The sequence below is a fragment of the Myxocyprinus asiaticus genome, chromosome 20 (genome assembly GCF_019703515.2).
Source record: "Myxocyprinus asiaticus isolate MX2 ecotype Aquarium Trade chromosome 20, UBuf_Myxa_2, whole genome shotgun sequence".
NCBI classification, from domain to species: domain Eukaryota; kingdom Metazoa; phylum Chordata; class Actinopteri; order Cypriniformes; family Catostomidae; genus Myxocyprinus; species Myxocyprinus asiaticus.
In genome coordinates, this window is record NC_059363.1 from 42,640,693 (window position 1) to 42,658,881 (window position 18,189).

At 39.8% G+C, this 18,189-nt stretch overlaps 1 protein-coding gene across 4 annotated transcripts in view; it reads left to right on the forward strand.

Annotated features, from left to right (window-relative positions):
- Positions 1–18,071, forward strand: part of tiam2a (TIAM Rac1 associated GEF 2a) — a 187,359-nt gene extending 169,288 nt beyond the window's left edge. For all 4 annotated transcript variants that reach the window (XM_051646173.1, XM_051646174.1, XM_051646172.1 and 1 more), the window contains 9 exons: positions 7,323–7,431; positions 8,617–8,796; positions 11,178–11,296; positions 11,414–11,522; positions 12,522–12,580; positions 13,526–13,628; positions 13,711–13,792; positions 13,876–14,033; positions 16,909–18,071. In XM_051646173.1, the coding sequence (XP_051502133.1) occupies positions 7,323–7,431; positions 8,617–8,796; positions 11,178–11,296; positions 11,414–11,522; positions 12,522–12,580; positions 13,526–13,628; positions 13,711–13,792; positions 13,876–14,033; positions 16,909–17,501 (1,512 nt within the window). In that variant the 3' untranslated portion in view covers positions 17,502–18,071. The remainder of the gene's footprint in view (positions 1–7,322; positions 7,432–8,616; positions 8,797–11,177; positions 11,297–11,413; positions 11,523–12,521; positions 12,581–13,525; positions 13,629–13,710; positions 13,793–13,875; positions 14,034–16,908) is intronic.
- Positions 18,072–18,189: the final 118 nt, after the last annotated feature.

Below are 18,189 nucleotides of genomic sequence, written 5' to 3' on the forward strand. Positions count from 1 at the left end.
TGCAGAGTGAACGTCAACTGCGTATATGTGCGCTTCATGGCGTAACTCATTAGATGTCCAGATGTCGCTCGCAAACGGCATTTTTTGAGGAGACAGTTGATTACAAGGAATTCATTTGCAACTTTGTTTACACTGCACGCTTACACACGCTCATGTCCAAGGTGAAGTTATCGCCACTGTCATCTCCTATTATACCCTATATTTATAACCTATAATAGTATTTATATATAGTATTTATAAGGTGTATAGATAGATAGACAGACAGACAGACAGACAGTATTTATAGTGTTGATTGTACTTGTATGTCACTGTGGTGTCTACTTTTTTGGGACATTTAGGAATGTGTGGATCCTCGTGTGTTGTCGAAACTAGTGATGCATCAGCTAAAATGCATGCGCAGGTTACTTTACTTCCTTAAAGAGTGCACACCCGAGTCCGAGTTGCTTTCACATTCACGCGACTCGCGCTACAGTTCCATTGCAACCGAACTCAGACCACCTCCTATAGGTAGTCTCAGGTTTGGTACCGCATGACAGCTTTCACATTACCAATTTTTCATGCGAACCATGCTCTGTTTCGAACTAAACTGCCAGTGTGAAATCACCCTGAAAGCAACTCGGCTCGGGTACGCACTCGTTCAGGAAGTAAAGTAACCTGTGCATGCGTTTTAGCCGATGACGACATCATTAGTTTCGACTAATAAATATAGGGTATAATAGGAGATGACAGTGGCGATAACTTCACCTTGGACACGAGCGTGAGTAAGCGTGCAGTGTAAACAAAGACGCAAATGAATTCCTTGCAATCAGCTGTCTCCTCAAAAAACGCCGTTTGCGAGCAGCAGCAAGCCGCCTTCCCCTGGACATCTGATGAGTTACACCATGAAGCGCACATAAACGCAGTTGTCGTTCACTCTGCTGTGCATAATGGCACCAAAATAACAAAAAAACATAAAGTATGATGAGTCTTGTTGTGTTCTCCATGCGTGTTTATGATGACATAAGATGAACGCAAATGGACCGGGGTTCGATAGAATCAAGTGAGTGTGAAACCAGACCAATGCTGCGGGGGGCACTGGGAACAATCGCACTCAGAATCGGACCGCAGCAAATGTGCCCAATGTGAAAGCCCCCTGTTACTAATATTGTAGTAACCATGTTCTTTGGCAGAAACCATAGTTTTAATACAATTAACCATGGTGTTACTACAGTAATATGGTGGTAATGTAGCAGCCTGGTTAATGTTTTGGCTACTGTAAATGTATGTGTAAAATTAACATGGTGAAACCATGGTTACTGTAGTAAAACCAAGGTTGTTTTTTTTATAAGATAAGATTAAGGTTGAGTTTAGCGGAAGGGTTAATTAAGTGTATCTGTGGGACTCTAAATAAACACAATAAACACACTGCAGTGATGCTCATATACTGTATGTTAGTATTTAAATATGGGTGCAAATAGTAACTGACACTATTTGCACCAGGGTGCAATTACTGTAGTATCTACCATTATTTGCACCAGGGTGAAAATAGCATCTGCCTAAAAATAATCTATATCTGAAGCTGTACAATAGTATGTCAAGAACAGACCTAAATGTATTTCTTTATTCACAGAAAATCTTTCCCTGCACTGTAGCTCTCAAATCTTGTTCACACTTTTAAAGTTGAGTTTTGCGGACTCAAAATCTCTCTGGATTTCCTCCATTGAGTAGATGCACAACCAGGCTTGTACCTCACGGTTGAAATTGGAATACTTGTCCATATTTTCACTGACATTTCAGCACAATTGTCTGCATAAAAAACGACTGTGTCTGTGTATTTTAAACATGCCGCTGCCGACTCTCTTTCTCATTAGATTTTATGTCATAAACGCATTTGACCAATCACAGATTATGGAACCTCTACTCCCCCAAAAGTACCTACTAGGAGTAGGAGCAAAAAAAAAAAGACCCTTTAAATGGCTACAATGAACTATAGTTCTTCATATGCAAAAATAAAGAAAAGTAGTAGTCCAGAGGAAAAGTACATGAAACGGGCTTTAGTCCCTGCAGTGGGAAAGGGCCTATATTCAGACTTGCCGCATCATGATTGGTTATTTATTGGTATCAGATTTAATGGTATTCATGCCTCTAATAATTTACATGCGCATCTGTGTGGGGCAAATGAAGCGTGCTTTCGTGTGACTGATTCAGTCGAGCTTTACTCGATATCGCGGTGGCCGGCAGAGACCACAAAACTTATGTTACTCATTTGAATTCTACTGAGAACATTGTGGTATAAATCTCTATATGGAGAAAGTCAAACCTCTCAAACTGATAGGCAGCCCCTTCAATACCAGTTGCACTGACGAGGTAAAGAGGAGTCAAGTACACATCATCAGTTTTTAAAATACACATCATCATTCTTAAAGTTATATATATATATAAATATATTATATATATAATTTTTTTTTTTTTTTTTTTTTTTTTTTTTTTACTGCAGCAACACTAACTGGTACTTGTACAGATTCATATAAAATCCATTAGGGTGAAAATATTAGACTCTATTTTTATTACAATTGTGAAAGTTGTAGTTGAAGATTTCTAAATGTGTTTAGGTTATTATTATGTTTTATAATAAATACTATAGTTTATTTTTATTTTTTTAGAAAAGACTATCAACATTAACCTAACCATAGTATTGTGGAGCCATCCATGTCTTGCCTGTGGTAATGGACTTATCATTACCAGTACCACTGTTAAACAATGCTAGAACAATGGTAAATTTAATAAAGGGGTTAAAACGGGGCCTGGATAGCTCAGCGAGTATTGACGCCTGGAGTCGCGAGTTTGAATCCAGGGTGTGCTGAGTGACTCCAGCCAGGTCTCCTAAGCAACCAAACTGGCCCGGTTGCTAGGGAGAGTAGTCACATGGGGTAACCTCCTCGTGGTCACAATTAGTGGTTCTCGCTCTCAATGGGGCGCGTGGTAAATTGTGCGTGGATCGTGGAGAGTAGAATGAGCCTCCACATGCTGGAATCTCCGCGGTGTCATGCACAACGAGCCACATGATAAGATGCACGGATTGACTTTCTCAGAAGCGGAGGCAACTGAGACTTGTCCTTTGCCACCCGAATTGAGGTGAGTAACCGTGCCACCACGAGGATCTACTGAGTAGTGGGATTTGGGCATTCCAAATTTGGGAGAAAAGGGGTTAAAAAAATAAAGGGGTTAAAACTTCCATGAATTATGGACAAATTATTGACCTGATCTATCCCACTACTGTTCTAACTGGCCATGTTTACCTTCAGATATCCTTAAGGTGAATTAAATCAGTAGGCCTGTGTCTTGCTTAACAAATATATAGTTCTTGTTCAAATAAAATGTCCATACAAATGCATGCAGGAACAGTCTCCAGTTAACTTTATTGCTTTTTGCGAGGTGGGGGATTTTGGCTAATGAAAATGTTGAGTGGCTAGTGAAACTACTAACCACAGTGGCCGGTGAGCCAAAAAGTTAATTTTAAAGGGAGGGCAGTGGTGGCTCAGTGGTTAAGGCTCTGGGTTACTGATCAGAAGGTCAGGGGTTCCAGCCCCAGTACTGCCAAGATGCCATTGTTGGGCCCTTGAGCAAGGCCCTTGACCCAATCTGCTCCAGGGGCGCTGTATCATGGCTGACCCTGCACTCTGACCCCAGCTTAACTGGGATATGTAAAAAAAAGAATTTCACTGTATATGTGCAAATGTATAATGTGTGATAAATAAATACAATTATAATGAAATTATTATAATGATTAGGAAACACTTTACAGTAAGGTTCCATTCATTAACATTACTTAATGCATTAGGTATCATGATCAAACAATGAACAATACATTTTTTACAGCATTTTTGACTTTATATTAATGTAAGTTAATTTGTACATTTGTTCATTGTTAGTTCATGTAAGTACAGGGTGCATTAATGTTAACTAATAGAACTTTTGATTTAAAAAATGTATTAATTTACAGTACTGTGCAAAAGTCTTAGGCACATAAGATGCTTCACAAAAACATTTGTCTTAAGATGGTTATTTATATCTTCAGCTTTAGTGTGTCAATAGGAAATATAAATGCTAGACTCCCAAACATTTCTTTTGCAAATAGAATAGAATAGAAGAACAGGGAGCCCTGCAACAGATGGCATGGTCACCACAGAGCCCCCCACTGAATATTGAGTCAGTCTGGGATTACAAGAAGAGACAGAAGCAATTGAGACAGCCTAAATAGATCAGAATCAGAATCAGAATGAGCTTTATTGCCAAGTATGCTTACACATAAAAGGAATTTGTCTTGGTGACAGGAGCTTCCAGTGTACAACCATACAAAAACAATACAAAAATAGCAGCAAGACATAGATAATAATAAAACATAAATAATAATTATACACATACGTACAGATACACACATACATACATACACACATACACATGGGTAGTGCAAATCTAATACAATCTGTTATGTACAGTGCAAATACAAATCTGTTATGTACAGTGCAAATGTTTTTTGTTTTTTTTTCTTCAGAGGAATGAAATGGCAGAAGAGGTTGGATGTGTTGGATAAATAAAAAAAGACTAAACTGTGTATTGCACATAGTTATTGCTCAATGGGGCAATTTAACTGTTCATGAGATGGATAGCCTGAGGGAAAAAACTGTTCCTGTGCCTGACAGTTCTGGTGCTCAGAGCTCTGAAGTGTCGGCCAGAAGGCAACAGTTCAAAAAGGTAGTGGGCAGGGTGAGTGGGGTCCAGAGTGATTTTTCCAGCCTTTTTCCTCACTCTGGAAGTGTATAGTTCTTGAAGTGGGGGCAGGGGGCAACCAATAATCCTCTCAGCAGTCCAAACTGTCCTTTGTAGTCTTCTGATGTCTGATTTCGTAGCTGAACCAAACCAGACAGTTATTGAAGTGCAGAGGACAGACTCAATGACTGCTGAGTAGAACTGGATCAGCACCGCCTGTTGCAGGTTGAATTTCCTCAGCTGGCAAAGGAAGTACAATCTCTGCTGGGCCTTTTTCACAATGGAGTCAATATGGGTCTCCCACTTCAGGTCCTGTGAGATGGTAGTGCCCAGGAACCTGAATGACTCCACTGCTGCCACAGTGCTGTTAAGAATGGTGAGGGGGGTCAGTGTTGGGGTGTTCCTCCTAAAGTCCACAATCATCTCCACCGTTTTGAGCATGTTGAGCTCAAGGTTATTTTGACTGCACTAGACAGCCAGCTGTTTAACCTCCCTTCTGTATGCAGACTCATCGTCATCTCGGATGAGGCCGATGACAGTGGGGTCATCTGCAAACTTCAGGAGCTTGACAGAGGGGTCCTTGGCAATGCAGTCATTGGTGTAGAGGGAGAAAAGTAGTGGGGAGAGCACACATCCCTGTGGGGCACCAGTGCTGATCGTACAGGTGCTGGAAGTGAGTTTCCCCTGTCTCACAAGCTGCTGCCTGTCCGTCAAAGCTGGTAATCCACTGACAGATAGACAAGTGAACAGAGAGTTGGTGTAATTTATTCTGGAGTATAGCTGGGATGATGGTGTTGAAAGCCGAACTGAAGTCCACAAAAAGGATCCTTGCATATGTCCCTGGTCTGTCCAGATGTTGCAGGATATGATGCAATCCCATGTTGACTGCATCATCCACAGACCTGTTTGCTCGATAAGCAAATTGAAGGGGATCTAGAAAGGATCCAGTGATGTTCTTCAGGTGTGCCAACACCAGTCTCTCAAATGATTTCATGACCACAGATGTCAGGGCGACAGGTCTGTAGTCATTAAGTCCTGTGATTTTTGGTTTCTTTGGGATGGGGATTATAGTGGAACGTTTGAAGCAGCATGGGACTTCACACTGCTCCAGTGATCTATTGAAGATCTGTGTGAAGATGGGGGCCAGCTGATTAGCACAGGATCTAAGACATGCAGGTGAAACGCCATCTGGGCCCTGTGCTTTCCTTATCCTTTGCTGTCGAAAGACGCGGCTCACATCATCTTCACAGATCTTAAGTGCAGGTTGAGTAGCAGGAGGGGAGAGGAGGGGGGATGCAGGAGGTGTTGGTGTTTGTGTGAAGTGAAGGTCAGAGTGGGTGTGGGGTGTGAGATTGGGCCTTTCAAATCTATAGTAGAACACATTCAGGTCGTCAGCCAGTTGTTGGTCCACCACAGGGTTGGGGGCAGGAGTCCTGTAATTCATAAGTTGTTTCATGCCACTCCACACTGATGCAGGGTCGTTAGCTGAAAACTTGTTTTTCAGCTTCTCAGAGTATCTTGTTTTAGCCACTCTGATTCCCTTATTCAGTGTGTTCCTGAACTCTGTAAGCATCCTCTTTGGCCTGACGAAGCTGCCTGAGATAGAAGAACTGTGGCGAATTCTCCAAGAAGCTTGAAACATCATATCTGCCAACAACCAAGAAAAACTGTGTCCAGGTGTACCAAGAGAATTGGTGCTGTTTTGAAGGCAAAGGTGGTCACATCACATCTTTGTATGGCATTAAGTGATAAATGAAAACTATTTATGGCATTATATTTGAAGACATCCTCACTATGCAAAAATGTTCCCAAGTGCCTAAAACTTTTGCACAGTACTGTATATTAATTAATGTATTTAACCAAGTTAAATAAATGCTGTAATAAATATATTGTTCATTGTTAGCAAATGGAGCCTTATTGTAGAGTTACCATACATTATTTATTAAATAAGAAGACATGCGCTTAAACTACAATTGAAAAACTTTAACCGAATATTTTCCTGCACATCATGTGACACTTAACAAGCCATGTGACTACATAATTCGCTCAGAGCTTACTTCGTTCTAAACCGCAATAAATGTATTATGTTGAACAAAAGAGCTGCAGTGGCCTCCCCAGTGGCTACAACTTCCATTTCCATTTTGTGCCAATTTCCCTGCAAGTGATGATTTTGTTCTCTTGAACAAATGGGTTGGAAATTCTGCTTTATCTGAAGTTTTTATTTGCATAAATTAAATTACTTTCTCATAAATTAAAATACTACTTTTGCATAAATGAAATTACTGAAGTACTTTTATGGTTGTATTGTAGTGCTTTTTGTCATTTTTGTATGTTGACGGTCCATGGTCACTTTATGCTTTCTTTGAATGGTAAAAAGCAGCTCAGAATTTCTCCTTGTGTATACCATGGCAGAAAGTCAAAGAGGTTAGGAATGACATTAAGGGTAAGTATAAATGAGTTCAGAACTTTCATTTTGTGGGGAACTTTTCCTTTAAAAGTGATTCAGTATTCTTTTGTGTCACACTCCCCTCTTTTCCATGATTCAGCGTCTCTGTCTGTCTTTCCTCTTGCAGAAGCTGCTGTTCTCGCTGGGTGGCTCGTTTCTATATTACGCAGAACACTTCAAACTCTACAGCGGTTTTTGTGCCAACCACATCAAAGTGCAGAAGGTTCTAGAACGAGGTACAGCACACATTCATGTCCTCTATTCCCATGTAGATCTTCTCTGGGAATTAAAATTGGATCATTTTTATTAAAAGATTAATAATTGAACAAATGTAATGGCCCAAATTCTGCGTGGGTCCCTTTGGGATGTTTTAGGCTGAAAATGCCTCCGCAGTTGGTTTATCTTTTCATAATTTCCCTACAGAGTATTAATTATTAGTGTGGTAGAATATGACTGACTATAAATGTTGAACGTAATTTAGGTGAGCAACATCGGCCTGGTTTTCCATCTTGGGCAGCCTGCCCAGTGCGCAGTTTAATGAGAGCATTAGATGCCCCGCTCACGTTCAAAGCAGAAAACTGCACCTCGCCCCCATTACAAGATGAGAACAATCCTTCCGAGCAGCCTCTTTAATGACTATACAAAACAATGCACCAGGTCAAGACATGGCACTCTGCACTTGCGCTGCACATGCAACAACAGGAATGTGTGACACCCGTCTGTCAGCAGTGTTTGTAATTACATATTCTCACACACTGCTTCTGTTGTGCCAAGGCTTCCGTTTGCAAAGTGCAAACTGCTTTTTTGTGTTGACTTGTTAATTGCCTGGCAATTGCTCCCTGAAGTGTCAATCCCTCTGGGGTGAGGAGTGCCTCAATTACAGCTCTAATAGCTCCTCTTGATTTGAACGACAACGCAAGTGATAAATTTATTATTCTGAAGAGGTGTTGCCGTTTAAAGGAATAGCTGAATTTTGTGTGTCATGAAGATGTCAGAACGTGACATGATTGATCACCCAGTCACCCAGTCAAAATGTATGTCATGAGCTCGGACATCAAAGATTGTTGAGGTCGCACAGTCTGACTTGGCTTATAATCTGACAAGCAACAATTGTAAAAATCATGCAGTGTACACTCAGATTTGGTGAACTGTCCAGTCTCTCCACAATGAGACTGTGCTCACTCTTCATGAAGCACCATCGGTCTGGCTCCTCTATAATCACCTTGGTGTTGTTCATTGTCTGCAGTGTTGCATTTATACTGCAGTAGTTGTAATGAGGTGTCAGGTAGCTTGTGCTGCCTCCTTGTGGATGTGTTTTGTGCCCTGTGTGCATTGCCTGAAGCCACTTGCCAGCAGTGGCCACTGATAAAACAGTATTTCTAGCTCAGTGTGTGGCATTTATGATTTTTCTCCCCCTCCAGCTAAAACAGATCGATCCTTTAAGGAGTTCCTTGATGCAAGGAATCCAACCAAGCAACACTCGACCACACTAGAATCCTACCTAATCAAACCAGTGCAGCGAGTGCTGAAATACCCCCTGCTGCTCCGTGAGCTGGTGTCTCTAACTGATGCAGATAGTGAGGAGCACTACCACCTCACAGGTATGTCACACATACAGACACACACAGGAGGGGTTGGTTTTAATCCATTCAAAGGAATCATTCACCGAAAATTTAAAAATTAATAAAAGTCATCATTTACTCGCCCTCATATTGTTCCAAACCCAAATGTACATAAAAGGAGATGTTAAGCATAATGGGGCTGTTGAATTACAAAGATGATGATAAAATATATATATATATATATATATATATATATATATATATATATATATATATATATATATACACACATACAGCTCTGGAAAAAATTAAGAGACCAAAAATTATCAGTTTCTCTGGATTTACTTTTTGTAGGTATGTGTTTGAGTAAAATGAGCATTTTTGTTTTATTCTATAAAGTACTGACAACATTTCTCCCAAATTCCAAGTAAAAGTATTGTCATTTAGAGCATTTATTTGCAGAAAATGACAGCTGGTCAAAATAGCAAAAAAGATGCCGTGTTTTAATACCTCGAATAATGCAAAGAAAACAAGTTCATATTTATTTTTAAACAACACAATACTAATGTTTTAACTTAGGAAAGTTCAGAAATCAATATTTAGTGTAAAGAACTCTGATTTCCAATCACATCTTTCATGTGTCTTTGCATGCTCTCTACCAGTCTTTCACATTGCTGTTGGGTGACTTTATGCCACTCCTGGCACAATAATTAAAGCAGCTCGGATTTGGTTGATGGCTTGCGGCCATCCATCTTCCTCTTGATCACATTCCAGAGGTTTTCAATGGGGTTCATGTCTGGAGATTGGGCTGGTCATGACAGGGTCTTGATCTGGTGGTCCTCCATCCACACCTTGATTGACCTGGCTGTGTGGAATTTTGGGGAACATTGTCAGAGCAGAAGGAAGCAAGTTTTCTTCCAGGATAACCTTGTATGTGGTTTGATTCATTCGTACTTCACAAAGATGAATCTGCCCTATTCCAGCCTTGCTAAAGCACCCCCAGATCATCACCGATCCTCCTATTGGTCGTCTAATGGTTAGACGTGGACCTGGAGAGACCTTCAAGCCACAGTGTCCCACCCACTGTGAAATTTGGTGGAGGATCAGTGATTATATGGGGGTGCTTCAGCAAGGCTGGAATCGGATAGATTCATCTTTGTGAAGGTGATCAGAACGTTACAGGTGAATGAATAAATGAATGTTGCATTTATATAGCATTTTTTCAGACACTACACTCAAAGTGCTTTACACAGTGAACAGGGAACTCTCCTCAACCTCCACCAGTGTGCAGCACCCACCTGGATGATGCAACGGCAGCCATAGTGTGTCAGTACGCTCACCACATACTAGCTAATGGTGGTGAGGAGAGAGTAGAGTTATAGAGCCAATTTATGGATTGGGATTATTAGGAGGCCATGATTGAGAAGGGCCAATGGGGGAATTTGGCCAGGACACCGGGGTTACAACCCTACTCTTTTACAAGAAATACCCTTGGATTTTTAATGACCACAGAGAGTCAGGACCTCGGTTTAATGTCTCATCCGAAGGACGGTGCCTTTTTACAGTATAGTGTCCCTGTCACTATACTGGGGCATTAGGACCCACACAGACTGCAGAGTGAGCACCCACTGCTGGCCTCCCTAACACCTCTTCCTGCAGCAAACTTAGTGTTCCCCAGGTCTCCCATCCAGGTACTGGCCAGGCTCAACACTGCTTAGCTTCAGTGGGAAACCGGTCTTGAGCTACAGGGTGAATGGCTGCTGGACTATGGCTATGGCAGGTGATCAAGAGGAAGATAGATGGCCACAAGCCATCAAACAAAGCCGATCTGCTTGAATTTTTGCACCAGGAGTGGCATAAAGTCACCAAACAGCAATGTGAAAGACTGGTAGAGAGCATGCCAAGACGCATGAAAGCTGTGATTGAAAATCAGTGTTATTCCACCAAATATTGATTTCTGGACTCTTCCTAAGTTAAAACATTAGTATTGTGTTGTTTAAAAATGAATAGGAACTTGTTTTCTTTGCATTATTTGAGATCTGAAAACACTGAATCTTTTTTGTCATTTTGACCAGTTTCTGCAAATAAATGCTCTAAATGACAATGAATGTTGTCAGTACTTTATAGAATAAAAAATAAAATTTTACTCAAACGCATGCCTATAAATAGTAAATCCAGAGAAACTGATAATTTTGCAGTGGTCTCTTAATATTTTCCAGAGCTGTATATATACATATACAAATAGGAAAGGTTTAAATGTAATAAATTGCCTAATTTACGTTTTCTATGCAGTGACACCTCATCAATTAGTGGATATATTTAAACCGGCTTTTAAAAGGACTTACATAAAATAGCTATTGAATTTCCATTTTGGGCTAACTATTTTTTTAAGACACAGTTTACGTTATTTCTTATTACAGAGGCATTTAAGGAAATGGAGAAAGTTGCGAGCCACATAAATGAGATGCAGAAGATCTATGAAGACTACGGTGCTGTTTTTGATCAGCTGGTAGCAGAACAAAGCGGTTCTGAGAAAGAGGTACAGCTACAAATCCAGTCTGAACCCTGCACCAGGTTAATGCCCTGACTTGACACAGACTGTCTCTATTGCATATTCCATTTATCATTTGTCTTTCTGTTCCTCTTTTTCTCACAGGTCACAGAGATTTCTATGGGACAGTTCCTCATGCATTCCTCTGTGATGTGGCTCAACCCGTTCCCATCGCTGGGTCGTATGAAAAAAGACCCTGAACTCAATGTTTTTGGTGAGGTTCGCTCTCTTTCCCACAGTAACATTACATTTTAGTTATATTGTCACGTGCCAAAAGAAATGTTTATACCTTAAAGGGGTAGCACCAAAAATGGAAATTCTGTCATTTAATAACCCTAATGTTGTTTCAAAACTGTATGACTAAGCTTGAGAAATATAGCTTGAATTGTCATGACTTTCTGATATTAGATTTTTTGGTTTTTTTGGTAACACTGTGCATTAATGTTCACTTTGTTAATGGTTTATAAAGGGGTTCATTAATTACTAATAATACATTACATTACAAATAAAATAAGTAATTGATATGTGGATATATGAAAGGGTGACTTTCATGCAATACCCGCCAAATAGTTAGCAATTTTACCTGATGTTATAAATGCTTAATAACACGCAGTACCCTATAAAATTTATCAATGTAAAGTGGAAACACGTGAGTAGTAGCATCATTATTTTGACAACACTAGTAAGTGAAGATATTACCATAATTAATATAAACATAAAGCAGACTTTAATCTCACTATAATAGTTATATTGAGATATAAATCATAAATAGGGCAATTTATGTTTTTGAATAATATAATGACGTCAGTTTAACATGTCAGTTAAAATGTGCTCTGTTTGGCAAGTTTGCATGAAAGTCGCCTTTTTTATTCATGTTGTTTTAACTTCATTACTTAAAATGTATTTGTAAATAAAATTAGTTAGTAATAAGCCCCTTTATAAACCGTTAACAAAGGTAACATTAATGTTAAGTGTTCCAATTTTTTTGTTTTAATTAAAAGGCTTTAATCTATATGTCGACTATATATAAAAAATGATAATAATATCAGAATGCTTCTGCCACAAGGAGGCTTTTTATAGCTTTGTGAAAGTATGTTGGGCTTGTTTTACATATATTGTTTTGCAGCCTCAAAGACGAAGAATTCTCTTTGTTTCTAAAATTAAATCCTCAAATCTGCATGACTCATAAAAAATCTCTCATTTGTCTTATTAGTTTTCAAGAGAGCCGTGATACTGCTGTACAGGGAGAACAATAAACTGAAAAAGAAAACGGTGAGTCTAATAACTCTTGTGGTGCCTAAAGGGTTCATGTCATAAGTTTTATAAGATCCACTTCTTATATTGTTAGTCAAGGTTTCTTCCACCAAAAACATTCACAATTTAGTTTTCATGACAATATTCAAAACTCACTCTCTGAATCTTGGAATTAAACAAGCAGTTTTTTGCTACTGTAATTTTAAGACTTCAAGAAATTTGACTGTAAATGCCTTCTGGGTGGGTCCTAATGCCCCAGTATAGTGACGGAGACACTATACTGTAAAAAGGCACCGTCCTTGGATGAGACGTTAAACCGAGGTCCTAACTCTCTGTGGTCATTAAAAATCCCACGAATGAGTAACAATGCTTATGTATGGATTGCGGCTTCGCTGTTTAGGTCTAGTATTGTTTGTGCTGCCCTAAATAACAGCCTCTTTGCAAACCCTGCATTATACTGAGTCACAGATTTAAAAACAAGCCATATTGTTGCTTATTTTCTTTTTGGAGTTTAGAGTTACGGAAGTAATTTAAGTGTACATAGTAGAGGTGGACCGATAGTGGATTTTGCTGATAGCGATAACTAAGATGGTAGAAAATGCCAATAACCGATTAATACATTCACAATGTATTATAATAATGGAACTACTATGTTGCTCGGAACTGCACCCAAGACCTTCACCCACTATTGCACTTGTGTATATGGTTGTGTGACAATAAAAGTGATTTGATTTGATTTAATAGGCCAACAGTTTTTAAAATCGATTTATAGAATGTTAAAACATTTTCTTAGTCTTTTCTTACTTTGACGGGCACGGAAGTAGATATATATATATATATATATATATATCACCAGATTTGTAATTATTATTCACAAGATATGAAGTTGAAAATGTGATGTACAGTATGTGCTGACAGGGCATGCTTCCATATAATTGTATTTTTTCTTTGTGTGTCTGGCAGCCAACTTCAAGGTCAGCCCACTCCCATGGAGATCAGGATGCATTTAAGTTTCGCTGGCTCATTCCTTTGTCAGCACTGAAAGTTAGACTGGGCAATACTGCAGGTAAAAGACACATCTGGCCTGGATTAAGCTAATGAACATTTCCAACATGTATAAATAATCAACCTTCCAATCCTTTCTACAGACACTGACTGCATCTGGGAGCTGATCCACACCAAATCCGAAAAAGAGGGCAGACCAGAGACCGTTTTCCAGTTGTGTTGCAGGTGGGCATTACCTGTTTGCAACTTAATATTCAGCTTTTATCCCATAAAGAGCTGAAAATTTCACATTATTCTTTCACTTTCAGCACTCCAGAGTGCAAAGTCAACATCATCAAGGTGATTCGCTCCATCCTGCGGGAGAACTTGCGGCGAAACATGCCTGGAGCTGAGCAACCTGCTGAGGGAACCTGTAAAAAGCGGCTTACTCCCCTCTGGAAAACTATGCCCGCTTCAGCCAAGTTAGGTCAGTCTGACTTTTCCTTTATGTAATGATACCTTGTCTACACTGGAAGCATTATAGCTGCACATCATCGACATGTATACATTTTTAAGATGCTAAGATGCATTCTAAGACTTTCCCAATTCTGCTTAAAGGGTGTCCTAACTCCGCAACCATTTCAAGGAAGTTTGAACTTGGCATACATGCATATGTATACAAGTGCTAACCAATCACAAGTCCTTAAAATATTGATTTGACAAATCAACAGAAATTGTCGCCAACAGCAAGGCAATCAAATTTCAGCAACCTGGTCTCGTAATAAAAGCGTTATTATACATTATTTGTACAATATACATTTTTGCAAAACTTGTTAGATGTGTCTCCAGGTACAATTCCCTGCAGTTTTCAGGAGAAATGAACACTAGAGGCACTACTACAACTGTGTGTTTTATTCACTTTCACTCAAATCATGACTTTAATAGCTGATTATGATTTTATAAATACTTATTTTTCTCTTTATTACTCAGACTCTGCTATTTTATGATATCGACACACTTTTACTCAAACACATCTTTTGAAAAATTATACATATTAATGCTTGTATTACAGACTCACCTACATATATACACTTATTCCGACATGAATGGCTTGTGTGGTAGCTCACCTGATAGGGCACTGGACACAGAGCCAGAGGACCACAGTTCAAGTTGTTCAAGCTGACACGTGACATTACAGAGTCATAGAAGCGGCACAAAATGAGGTGGTTTCTTCAGAAAATGTGATATTTAATTTCACTTCTGCATTTGAAAACACTAATGGGTAGATTTTGGCATTGATAAGGTAAGGATGTCATTTAACATCTCAGTTAAATTTTAAAACACTAATGGTGTTAGGTTTAGGCATTGGTTTAGTAAGGATGTCTTTTTTTAAATACTATTGGTTAGTTTCAGACAAAAGTTTTACATTAGGGGGGTATGTTTTAAAAACATCCATCTAAAATTCACCTTGTCCGAATACGACACCATTTTACGTGCTTTTGGCACCCCCAGCTGGACATTTCACTGGAAACCTGCAGCCGTATATGTTATATAGCACGTAAATTTTGAATTGCAAAAATGTTGTCATGTTCACATAAATTTCATGAGATCAGGCTGAATTTCAACACCTAATAATTTGAAACTTTGTATACACAAGCTGGGTGTCTACAAGAAGCTGTATACCACATTTTGTGAGAATCAACCACAAGGTAGCACTATAATAAGCTCATTCCCGTTTTTGCTAACTTTGGAACCGTACAGGCTAGAATAAAATAAATTGTATTTCCTCTTAATCCTTCAGTGCCCCCAAATCATTTGGTCATGTGCATTTCCATTTCCGCAAGAAAAACTACTTTTTCAAACTCGTCCTAAGCCATTAGTCTGATTCACATGGCATTTGGTACAGTATGTATCATCTAGAGATGCTCCTAACAAAAAGTTCTCAAAAGATTTTCGATTCATTAAGTTGTTTGGAAGACATAAGAATACATTTTTGGAGAGGCCTGGGTAGGTCAGTGGTAAAAATACGCTGGCTACCACTCCTGGAATTCACTAGTTTGAATCCCAGGGCATGCTGAGTGACTCCAGCCAGGTCTCCTAAGCAACCAAATTGGCCCGGTTGCTAGGGAGGGTAGATTCACATGGGTAACCTCACTGTGGTCGCTATAATATGGTTCGTTCTCGGTGGGGTGCGTGGTGAGTTGAGCGTGGTTGCCGCGATGGATTGCGTGAAGCCTCCACACGCGCTATGTCTCCGTGGCAACGCGCTCAACAAGCCACGTGATAAGATGCGCGGGTTGACGATCTCAGACACAGAGGCAACTGGGATTCGTCCTCCGCCACCCGGACTGAGGCGAATCACTACGCAACCACGAGGACTTAAAAAGCACATTGGGAATTGGGCATTCCAAATTGGGAAAAGAAAAAACAAAAAGAATAAATTTTTGGGTGTGGCCCATAATGACTAATTGGCTTGTATCTTGTGAGTACAATATTAAAATTTCAAACACATGGACAACAGGATAATCTGAGGTGGCAAACTTCATTAATTTTCAATGCTTAGAGGCGCTAAGACTTAAGAACATCCTCAAAGTGCAACTGTGATCAAAGCAGTTGAAATTTTATACCAAAAAACAGTATCCACAGGATCTGCTCTGTCAAATTTGGCTATTTTGGTCATCTTATCCTCACATTTTCTTGAAACTCAATGATTGCTGTAAATAATTTGTAAATGAAATAATTTTATTTCAGACGTACAGGGAAAATGGCTGGGGTAGCATCAAAAGGGCCGTCCATTTAGTTTTATCACATAGCAACTAGGGTCAGTACTAGGACACGATCTTTGGGGTCGGGCACAAGGAAAATTTTCCTTTAAAGGAATAGTTCACCCAAAAATGAAAATTCTCTCATTATCGATTTATTTTTTACACAAACATATCAGTTTGCTTCAGAAGACATTCATTGATTGACTGGTGTCGCATGGATTACTTTTATGCTGCCTAAATTTGACTTTTGGACCATCAAAGTGCTGACACCCGTTTACTTGCATTATAAGGGCCTGAGAGAGCTCTATCTTCTTCTAAAATCTTTATTTGTGTTCTTCTGAAGAAAGACAGTCATACACATCTGGGATGCCATCAGGGTAAGTGAATAATGAGAGAATTTTCATTTTTGGGTGAACTATTCCTTTAACCCCAGCCATGGTTGCAGCATGTGTCCAGTGTTGACACCATGTAGATACTGTGGAGTGAAAATATTGTATTGAGTAAATGGTTTCTTGCAATGATATTTAAGATGACAGAAAGTGTTGGCAGGCTTTACCAGATGTTCATACTCTTACTTAATATGGCATTTGTTGGCAGGTTCTTCTCGAGCATCTTGGCTCTGCAAACAGCCTTCTAATGACAATTCCCTCAACAATGACCAGCTAAGTGCTGCTCTTCTGGATTCAGACTCTGTGAGTATCAGCAGTGGGACCACCAGCAGCGTTGGCGCTCCTCAACTCCTCAGTGGCCTCAAAGAATCCGACATCATAAGCGACGAGCACGATGAGCACAGTGAGCGACAGGAGCGCGAAGATTCTCCCAGCTGTATCGAGGCCCAGTTTGAAAGGCTTCGGTTGACGGAGGAGGCCTCGCAGGCGCCTGCTCCCCATGTGCTGCCAGAGAGCGGAGAAGTGGACACTCCAGAAAGGCGGTCTTCTATTAGACGAGCTCACTTCTACGCAGTGAAACGCAAGCCTGGTAGAGGAGGCACGAATAGCTTGCGACGCAGCAAGGCGGCACTAGTGCAGGTGCGTCGACACAGCCAAACTGATTCAATGGCAAATAGCATGGACCTTAACTCGCTCCTGGAGAAGGACTTTAGTGTGCAAAGTCTGACGTCTGTTGTCAATGAGGACTGCTTTTATGACGGCACCATGGGGACAAAGAACGGTCCTGCAGCAACAAGTTAATAGCATCCTTTGCTTGGTCTAAATAACAAAACTTAGTAGAGCTTCATCACCTCAATGCCTGACCTGATGTGGATTCTCAATTTTTTCCCCCATGCAAACTAGCCAAAGTTAGTGGAGCAACAAAGGTTAAATGGATAAGTCTGTCTTATCCCTTTAACCAATTCAGAGAAATCATAATGATCATTCACCCTTTGTTTTGCCACAGTATGACGGACCTTTATTAAGGCTGATGTTGAGTTGGTTAATTCCCCATGAGTCACAGCACTAGTTTACTAAACTGCCCACATAGCAACTGTTTTGCACCACAGAACCAAATTACATGCCTTTACCCTTCTTACTTGGAGATGCTAAACTAAAGCCAGTCTGCTCCCACACACACATTCACAACCAAGAGCTTTCTGAGCTGTGCTTGATTGGAGTTCTAATAAGAGTGAAAACTACGTGATATATTCTGTCAGGTTTTAATTTTGCCTTACATACACTTCTTGCTTTACATTTTAGTATTGCTACCTTGTCATGGATTTGCTTTTTATAAGCTTTTTATTTATTGTTACGTTTGCTGTTTTTTTTTTTAAATAGTAAGCCAGGCAGTTGGGTCAAGACTTGATTTTTCTTCATGTGAAATATTGACAGGAGATTCCTGCATTTTTTTTTTATCTTAATTAGCGCACCATCCATCATACTTTCT